Below are 10,255 nucleotides of genomic sequence, written 5' to 3' on the forward strand. Positions count from 1 at the left end.
AAAGGAAGAGGAGGAGGAGGAGGAGGAGGAGGAGGAGGAGAAGGAAGATGGATGTTGCAAGAAGGAATAATTTACTCAGTGTCATATTATTCAACAGTTTGGTTTCCTATCACTTAATATTTCTAGCAGGTTCTTGATTGAGTTATTGCGGTTTTCATGGCGGTTTGATGTCACCAGCGATAGGGTAACAATAATTCTGTATTGTAAATTGGAAGAATACTAAAAAAATCTCGACTAGTCATCCATACTGTTATTCAAAGTAGTCCTGAACTCCTGATGAGTCGACGAGAAAAATAAGTGAATAAAGGGCACAAGGAAGGCAAGGCAGTAAGTGAGTGAAGGGAAAGTATTTTAATTTAAGCAAACATCGTACCAAGTTTGCATGCTATTAAGGCAGAGTTACAAAGCAGCTCTAACTTTCTCAGGGGTGCAGGATCAGTAAAACATGAGACTACGAAAGGCCAGTTGATCTCCACAAGGGAACTCCTGTGCACTTGTAACTTGTCACCTGTCACGGTCATCTACTACTTACTTAGCCAACCATCTCTTGAAATGAACTGAAGAACCATAACTCTTCTCTGCCACCATGCAAACCGTGTGTCATGTGTGCTTGACTCAGGAAAATAAGTAACAGGGAAGAATAGATCAAGGAAACGAAAAGTGTCCTGCAGGAAGGGAGAGGAAAGGAGCCAGTGAGAAGATTTGGTGAGGGAAAGATGCTTATTTTTTGTGAAGGGACAGACGGAAGGGATTAGCTGACAGCAGGCACTAATGCAAGAATAATGCAAGATGAGATAAGGCTGTCCGTCTGTGCATGTGATTTAATTCAGGCTTGCGTGTTGCGTGTATGAAAGCAGGTCGTGGCGTGAAGGGAGCTGCGATCTTCACTTGTACGTCACCTTTCCTGCAACACTTTGAGAATTATTATATACGTAAAAATTCCCAAACTTTAATGAGTCTATATTTCACTGTTCACTGTATTTAATTTGTATATAAAAAACTCTGATATATGGATTTCCTTCTTTTCGTTTTTCAATGTTTCGTTTTTTTTTCATTATGTTTGAGGTGAGTGAAGAATTCTGGAGCCATCGCTTTGCTACACTCATCCTGATATCGACGCTGAAATAAACTACCTCACTGTGCTAGACTCTTCCTATATGTATCACTTAGACACACACACTCTCTCTCTCTCTCTCTCTCTCTCTCGTGCTCTCAAGGCCACATCTATTTGAACCTCACCATCATCCCCAGCAGCTCCTCACCACGACACGCTCCATCGCTTCCAATAATTATATGCACAGGTAGTTCGTCATCCTTCCCAACCCACCTTCCCCCATCCCCACCACGACCTCCCTCCTGACGCTCTGCTGAGTCTCTTCCACGCATCCTTCCTTACCTTCTACATCCCCGACTCTCATTCCTTCCCTGCTCATGTCCCTCAAACTTTCCCTACCTTCCTCATTCCTTACCCACCAGTACCCTCACCTCCCAAACACTCATTTCTTTTCCCCATTCTCTCTCTCACCCACACCTTGCACATTAACCATCCAGCTACACCTCCACTCCTATCACTTCCACACCTCCGTCCTCCATCCAAAAGACAAACTGTCCTATCCAACACCCTTCCCTTTCCTTCCTCCTCACCTATCCCCTATGAGCCACGTAAACGAGGTGCTCATCCCCGGCGGTGCTGCAGTGTTACCATGGCGACACGAGGCCTCTCACTCCCCAGAGGTAAAGGTGTGTTGCTACAGGTAAGCCGCCCCATTAACTTCCCAGTCAGGTGAGCAGCTGCCGTCTGCACCCAGTCATTGGAAAGCTTTAGAGGCTTACATAACTTAATGGATGGGGATGTTAGTCGGAAATAGGTACAGGTGTATCTGACGCAGGGATTGGCATGTGCAGGCCTGATGGTTTCTTGAAGCTTCTCTTCATCTTTTAAAGTTCTTTTGTTTTAAATCTCTAGAAAATTCTTACAAAAGACTTCCCACTCACACGTACCTCTCTCTCTCTCTCTCTCTCTCTCTCTCTCTCTCTCTCTCTCTATCTACATATATATATATATATATATATATATATATATATATATATATATATATATATATATATATATATATATACATATATTACTTTTACGTTATTTCAATTTGACTCTCACAACACTAATCATACTAATCCAGAGGCTAAGTAAAAATACTCCGTCGAAAATTCTGATATAACTTTTCGTCACACACACACACACACACACACACACACACACACACACACACACACACACACACACACACACACACACACACACACACACACACACACACACACACACACACACACACACACACACACACACACACACACACACACACACACACACACACACACACACACACACACACACACACACACACTTAAGTCTACTTCTTCTGGAGTCGATGATTTATCACCTAAGGTCATCAAATACAGCTCTTCCTGTTTACTCTATCCACTTAAACATATCTTTAATTTGTCTTTGAAAACAGGCGTCTTTCCTGATGAGATGAAAAAGGCTAAGGTAATTCCCGTACATAAAGCTGGAAATCGATCAGACATGAACAACTACAGGCCCATATCAACCTTGCCAATATTCAGTAAAATTCTAGAAAAGATAATTGCTCTGCGTCTTAACAATTATTGAGAACAAAACCACCTGCTTTCAAAATATCAACACGGTTTCCAATCACTCTACAGAATCTGCTTTACTTCAGTTTGTATCTGGCGTTTATAAATTATTAGATGAGAAATTTTGCGTTGTGGGGCTCTTTTTTGATTTGTCAAAGGCATTTGATTCATTAAATCACCTAATTCTTTTTGATAAATTAGAACATATTGGTATTCGAGGCCTACCGCTTCAATTATTTCAGAGCTACCTAAGTAACAGAACACAAGCAGTTTACTATAATTCAGAGATATCCCCTTTCAAAAAATTATATACTGGTGTTCCACAAGGATCAGTTTTAGGACCAATTATGTTTCTTTTATATATTAATGACATTATTCATTCTAGTTCAAAATTCAATTTTACCATTTACGCAGATGACACCACTCTTATTAGCTGATAAAAACATAAATTCCTTACATACTAATTTATGCTCCGACCTAGTTAACGTAAACTCGTGGATAAAGGCCAATCAACTAAAACTTAATGTTGCTAAAACTAAATTTATATTTTTTCAGAACAGATCTGTTACAAACATAATACCACCATTAATACTGGATAATGAGCCAATAGAAAGGGTCCCACACATAAAGTTTTTCGGTGTTTATGTTGATGAACATCTCAACTGGAACCAACAGATTAAAGAAGTCTGCATGAAGCTTTACAGATCACGTGGAGTATTATATAAAATTCGTAACCATCTCAGTACAGAAGCATTGTTATCCATATATTATACTCTTTGTTATCCTCACATAATTTATTGTATTTCCGTTTGGACATGTACCTGGCCATCTTTTCTAGACAAATTAGTTATCGCCCAAAAGAAAATTTTGAGATGTATATTTTTTATTAAGAAATTTGATACTACAGCAAATGTGTTCATAGATCATAAACTATTGAAAATTACCTATATTCATGAATATTTTTTGCTATTGTTAGCATTTAAAAATATTATGAAAGCAGAAACTCAAATTTTCCTATTATAAGATCAACAAAGACCAACAAGAAGCAGTATCCAAAAACTACAGTGTCCCAGATTCAAAACTATTCTTCTTAAATACAGTATTGTCTGTAATGGCCCTCTTCAGTGGAACTCTTTGCCAGAAGAGATAAAGAATCTAATCACCACAAAAAACTTATTTTTGTTTAAGAAGAAATTAAAACTCATGTTCATCAATAGGACAGAACTCTAAGAAATATTTTGTATCTTTGTAATACAACAATCACATCAATAACGTACAAATGTATATATATGTATGTGTGAGCATAGGTATACATTCATGTGTATGTATGTGTATTTCGGTGTGTATGTATTGGGCTACAAATAGGTATATGTGTTTGAGTATGTGTGTGTATGCGTCTTAGCATACTAGATATAAAAAGCCATGTAAATATAGTTAGTTATGAAGAAAACCAGTCTGTCATAGGAGACAGACTGTGGCGATATCCATCCTATATAAACTGTAAGTGTATGAGACTGTAAAAAGGCAATAAAATTACTTCACTTTACTTTACTTTACACACACACACACACACACACACACGCCCGGTAGCTCAGTGGTTAGAGCGCTGGCTTCACAAGCCAGAGGACCGGGGTTCGATTCCCCGGCCGGGTGGAGATATTTGGGTGTGTCTCCTTTCACGTGTAGCCCCTGTTCACCTAGCAGTGAGTAGGTACGGGATGTAAATCGAGGAGTTGTGACCTTGTTGTCCCGGTGTGTGGTGTGTGCCTGGTCTCAGGCCTATCTGAAGATTGGAAATAATGAGCTCTGAGCTCGTTCCGTAGGGTAACGTCTGGCTGTCTCGTCAGAGACTGCAGCAGATCAAACAGTGAAACACACACACATTCATACTCACACACACACACACACACACACACACACACACACACACACACACACACACACACACACACACACACACACACATATATATACACACATAGTGTGTGTATATAGTGGATAAGGTGGTGAGCGTGGGATCGGGCAGATGTCCACGCGTAGCTTCAAATCCCACCACGTACAGCCTTAAACACTTTGCCATTTGTCGAGTGGTTTAAAATTACCTACATGTCACCATGATACTCAGGTTCTAGGTGATTACTCCCAAGATGAGCTTCGGGGGTGATATGGGCCCTAATATGGGTACCACTATAAATAAAATTGCCTGCGCCACTAATGGGCAGAAGCTGAACAGCGCTTCCCATACACTCTTCAAGTGTGCCTACAGGCGCTATAAGCCTTACCGTAAAAACACACACACACACACACACACACACACACACACACACACACACACACACACACACACACACACACACACACACACACACACACACACACACACACACACACACACACACACACACACACACACACACACACACACACACACACACACACACACACACACACACACACACACACACACACACACACACACACACACACACACACACACACACACACACACACCTGCAAACTGACCAGTGATATCCCCGTAACATTTTGGGCTTAAATATACAGGTATCGCAACTCTCATTTACATAACGGGCGATGAAAAGTTGTGCACCTGCGATGTTGACACACACACACACACACACACACACACACACACACACACACACACACACACACACGCCCGGTAGCTCAGTGGTTAGAGCGCTGGCTTCACAAGCCAGAGGACCGGGGTTCGATTCCCCGGCCGGGTGGAGATATTTGGGTGTGTCTCCTTTGACGTGTAGCCCCTGTTCACTTAGCAGTGAGTAGGTACGGGATGTAAATCGAGGAGTTGTGACCTTGTTGTCCCGGTGTGTGGTGTGTGCCTGGTCTAAGGCCTGTCCGAAGATTGGAAATAATGAGCTCTGAGCTCGTTCTGTAGGGTAACGTCTGGCTGTCTCGTCAGGGACTGCAGCAGATCAAACAGTGAAACACACACACACACACGGAAATCTATAACCATGCTATTCCTTTCATGTCTTTCGGAAAAAGTCTAATCTTCTTCAACATCATCATATTTGTATTCTTCCATGTCTCCTTTTTCCTTCTTCACCACCTTTTAGTCCCCATTCCTCCTAAGTCTTAGCCTCCTTGAATCTCTCTTTTTCTCTCCTTCGCAGCCTTCTTCGGCCTTCCTCAGTCTCTCCTTCACGAGGGAGGCGGTAAGACATGCAAGGTAAATATTTCTGCATATCTTCTCGCCAACGTGCCAAGTCCAACCCCTTAAGGGACCTCCACAGCCTAGATATACACAATTCCTTACCCCCTCCCGCCCCCCCAATCTCTCTCTCTCTCTCTCTCTCTCTCTCTCTTCTAGAATGTTTACCCCTCTTGCATTTCTCGTTATCCTTTCTCTTACTCCCTTTTTCTTTTTCTCTCAAGACCTCCCGTTATAATACTCTCCATATATTCTTCCTCCCTTCCTTCCTTCCTTTCTTCCTTCCTTCCTTCCTTTCTTCTTTCCTTCTTTCCATTCTTCCCTTTCGCTACCCCTCGACAACTTTTCGTGTCTTTCTTTTCTTTAATCTTTCTCCTCTCTCGCGGTCTTTCCTCCTCCCCTTCTCTTTGCTTCTCCGCTCTTAACACTTATGTCTTCTGTGCTCGGCTCTTCTCTTCTCCCCTCTTCTCCTCTTCTTCCTTCCCTGCGTCTCACTTCCTTTCCCTACAAAATATTTACATACATTTCAGACGCCGCCTCTCACTCCCTTTGCAAATATTTGCAAACTAAAATCTTATAACACCGCCAGGGACACGAGAGAGAGAGAGAGAGAGAGAGAGAGAGAGAGAGAGAGAGAGAGAGAGAGAGAGAGAGAGAGAGAGAGAGAGAGATCAAACCATAAAAAAACACACAAACATGGCCCGCCCAAGTTTAAACGCGCTGGAAGACACACGAAACACGTCTTGAACGAAAATGCGAGCCATTACACACACCCTTTTGAAAATTAACCTGAAGGCGGGCAGAGAGAACTTGCTGAGATTCACAAGTACCTAAGTTCAAAAGGTTCCCGGAGCGCTACGAGTCTCTTAAGAATTTTTTCAATAGCTCCTGAAGACAAACTCGACTCTACTCTCACTCCCAACCTCATCCCCGCCTGTAATCTTGTCTTTGTGGGAATTAACTGAAGATTATACATTAAAAAAAAAAAAAAAGCTTGAGTGCTGTGTGATGTTCAAGTTTTGTACCGTGCATTAATCTATCTCTTCCTTTATGTGGCTTGAAGGTTCTCACGTTTTCTGTCAATCATCAGTGCAGGGGAAGCTTTGTTAATTTGTGTAAGGTTTGGAATGATGGTAAAATTCGTGGTTTGGGTATATGTATATCTCTCTCTCTCTCTCTCTCTCTCTCTCTCTCTCTAATCCCTTTCCATTGCTTTGTTTCTACTGAGGAGGAAAATCTTATAATTCTCTTAATGGAGGTTTATTTTAAGTGTATCCATTGATCCCTGCTCAAAATTTGCGACCCACTGCTACCGCTTGTACTACGATTACTGCTGCAATTACTAATGGTTATAGTTCTTGTTGTTCCTGATATAGCAATAACAATACAGGAAAACAAGAGGACGAACAACCAACTTCAACAAAACTAATAATATTCAATAGGTACGTTGGTAAGACATACGAGGTCAGAAATCAGTAGAAACAAGCATTTCACTTCCTCTCCCCATCCAACCTCACCCCATGTCTCCATCCCCACTCACTAGAAAATAAATATAAAAATAACAGTAAGAAGATCAACATCAATTTCCCCTTCACGTGCAGGAATGGAGTTCTTCCCTTATACTACAATCGTTCCTGACAAGTACCGCGTCTCGTCGCCACCGTCGCTGCAGCCGCCGCCGCCTCACAAGTCACTTGAGTCCAGCCAACTCCAATACGAAACGTCCCCAAATATGCAGAAATATACTATGAAAACGTACTTAATGCTGGGCCAAGTCGTCAACGGTTCTCTCTCTCTCTCTCTCTCTCTCTCTCTCTCTCTCTCTCTCTCTCTCTCTCTCTCTCTCTCTCTCTCTCTCTCTCTCTCTCTCTCTCTCTCTCTCTCTCTCTCTCTCTCTCTCTCTCTCTCTCTCTCTCTCTCTCTCTCTCTCTCTCTCTCTCTGTGTGTGTGTGTGTGTGTGTGTGTGTGTGTGTGTGTGCAGTTTTGTAGAGAGTGGAATGATTATTAATGAAAAGAAAACAAAGTTCTTTGTGATTAACGGTCAGGAAGATGATAAAGAGTGTATAGTGTGCGATGGAGTGAGTACCTGTACCTGTGGGCATGGTTTACTGACTCGGCTACTATGGACACCGTTATGGCGCTTCATGAAAGATCAAGTGAAGCAATAGTCAACAAATTTTCCATATTCTGTGCTAGCAATACACGTATGCCTTTCATTTATAAGAAAGCAGTGTTTGACGCAGCGGTGACGAGTGCTTTATTATACAGCTCCGAATCTTGGTTCACAGGGAAAATAAAAGTGATAGAAAAACAATACAATAAATTAGTGAAGTGCTTACTCGGTGTACGGAAAAACACAAGTGTGAATCTCTGTATGATAGAGGCTGGTATTTCACCACTACAAGACCTGATAGTGAAGAGAAAACATAGTTTCATTCAGACACAAATAAGAAACCAGGATCAGGAAATGCCATATCAGGTTGTATACAGGATTTGCGAGGAGGCTAACACACCATATTATAGAGATTTGGAAAGATCAAGTCTATGGAACAGAATTGAAAATAATATAGAAAAAGTAAGAGACTATGTGCGAGAAAAGGCGGCAGGTGCTACAAAACTTAGAACGTACCTGACAGAGATGAACCCTAACATGACAGTGCATCCAGTGTACACCACAAAATGCTTCATAGAAGACTATAAACGTGAAGCTTTTACCAGACTACGCTTAATGTCACACAGCCTTCGGGTAGAAGTTGGAAGGTGGAGTCGCACACCTCGTGAACAACGTGTGTGCCAATGTGATGGTGTACACGTGCAGACAGAACAACACGTACTATTGGAATGTGCATTATCAGCAAGGTGTCGTGACAGGTTTCCCATGTTGACATTCACCAATTTAACAGAACTATTTGAAACCAATCATCTTAAAGATCTATGTGACTATATACATGATGTAATTTGTCTTTACTGAGGGGGTTGAAACAGAAATTTTTGTGTATATTAGTTCTTTATATATTTTCTTACTAATATGTATGTTGAAGTTAGATCACTATGAGTTATTTATGATGGATACGTGTATGGATCAGTCTCATAATGTGAATTAATTGTTTTGTTGGTTTTTGGGGATATAATGCTTGTAGTTATTCTTGAAAACGGTCAGTTTTCAACAGTTGAAATAACAATGTTTGCCCTTTACTGCTAACTAAATTGTCATGGCTTGCATGCTGGACAAAAAAGAAAAGCTTACCTATGTTTTTTTTTTGTATACAAGTTTTGGTTGTACTGCATTTTTGTCAATAAACCTACTACTACTACTACTACTACTACTACTACTACTACTACTACTACTACTACTACTACTACTACCCGAACACTAAATATACTCGACGTCCGTGGAGATTAAAATGTAATATGGCAAGTTCGGAAAAAGACTCGCACAAGGTAATGACTCCCACCCCCCCAATGCATAAAACACACACACATATTACAACATACTATAGTTATTGCGAGGCTCACACTAGTCCTTTTTTTTAATTGATTTCATTTCATCCTTAACTTTTTATTACCTCACACATTTTTCTAGGGATCGTGATGGGTTTTACGCGTATGTATGTATGTATATATGTATCAGGGTCTCTCTCTCTCTCTCTCTCTCTCTCTCTCTCTCTCTCTCTCTCTCTCTCTCTCTCTCTCATTACATGACTTCAGCTTCAGGAGCAACCATTCCGAGCCACACAAGAACCGAGTATGGAACCAAGACAAGATAAAGAACCACGACGCCTACCGCACCTTTACGCCCTCACTGCACCGCCAGGACCACTTCAGCGACACCTGCAGGAGCTCTCCGGTAAACCCTCATCGCTTGTCCGGCCCACTAACAGCTTGTCTTCGTTTTCTGTTCGGGTCTGGGAGCGTTTTAAGGGGAGACTTTGGGGGATTGGAGGACACTAGGAGAGAGTTGGCGGTTAGGTTGTGGAAATGTGTGTGTGTGTGTGTGTGTGTGTGTGTGTGTGTGTGTGTGTGTGTGTGTGTGTGTGTGTGTGATGGTGATGAGGTTAACCGTCGTGCCTTTCTGTGCTTCAACATGGCTATTTTTTTTATGTCGTTGATGTTATAGTGGAATTTGCATGGATGGGAATGAACAGTGGTTGGTGTATCTGTGAGTGAAGCGTTTAGGGAAATTATGAGGAGGAAAAAAAGACAGGAATGATTGCGGAGGAACTGTTGGTGCAGGATTTGGCTTCGTGTTCGTGTGTATCTCAGCGGTACAGCTTGTTTCTCTATTTTAAACTGTGTGTATTGGAGATTTCTGCGTCTTTGGAATTAGTCCTTATGATAGGCTAACGTATTTATGAGTATGAGCAAATATCTTTAAAATCTCCTGTTTGTATCACCAGAGCGCAA

General features: G+C 41.5%; 1 protein-coding gene across 1 annotated transcript in view; it reads right to left on the reverse strand.

Moving 5' to 3' along the window:
- Positions 1-1,675: 1,675 nt before the first annotated feature.
- LOC123499672 (probable basic-leucine zipper transcription factor Q) overlaps positions 1,676-10,255 on the reverse strand; it is a gene marked incomplete at its 5' end in the record, with an annotated part of 22,616 nt that continues 14,036 nt past the window's right edge. Inside the window, one exon of the mRNA XM_045248046.1 lies at positions 1,676-1,935. Coding sequence (XP_045103981.1) covers positions 1,676-1,935 — 260 coding nt within the window. The remainder of the gene's footprint in view (positions 1,936-10,255) is intronic.

The sequence above is a fragment of the Portunus trituberculatus genome, chromosome 50 (genome assembly GCF_017591435.1).
Source record: "Portunus trituberculatus isolate SZX2019 chromosome 50, ASM1759143v1, whole genome shotgun sequence".
Classification (NCBI taxonomy): domain Eukaryota; kingdom Metazoa; phylum Arthropoda; class Malacostraca; order Decapoda; family Portunidae; genus Portunus; species Portunus trituberculatus.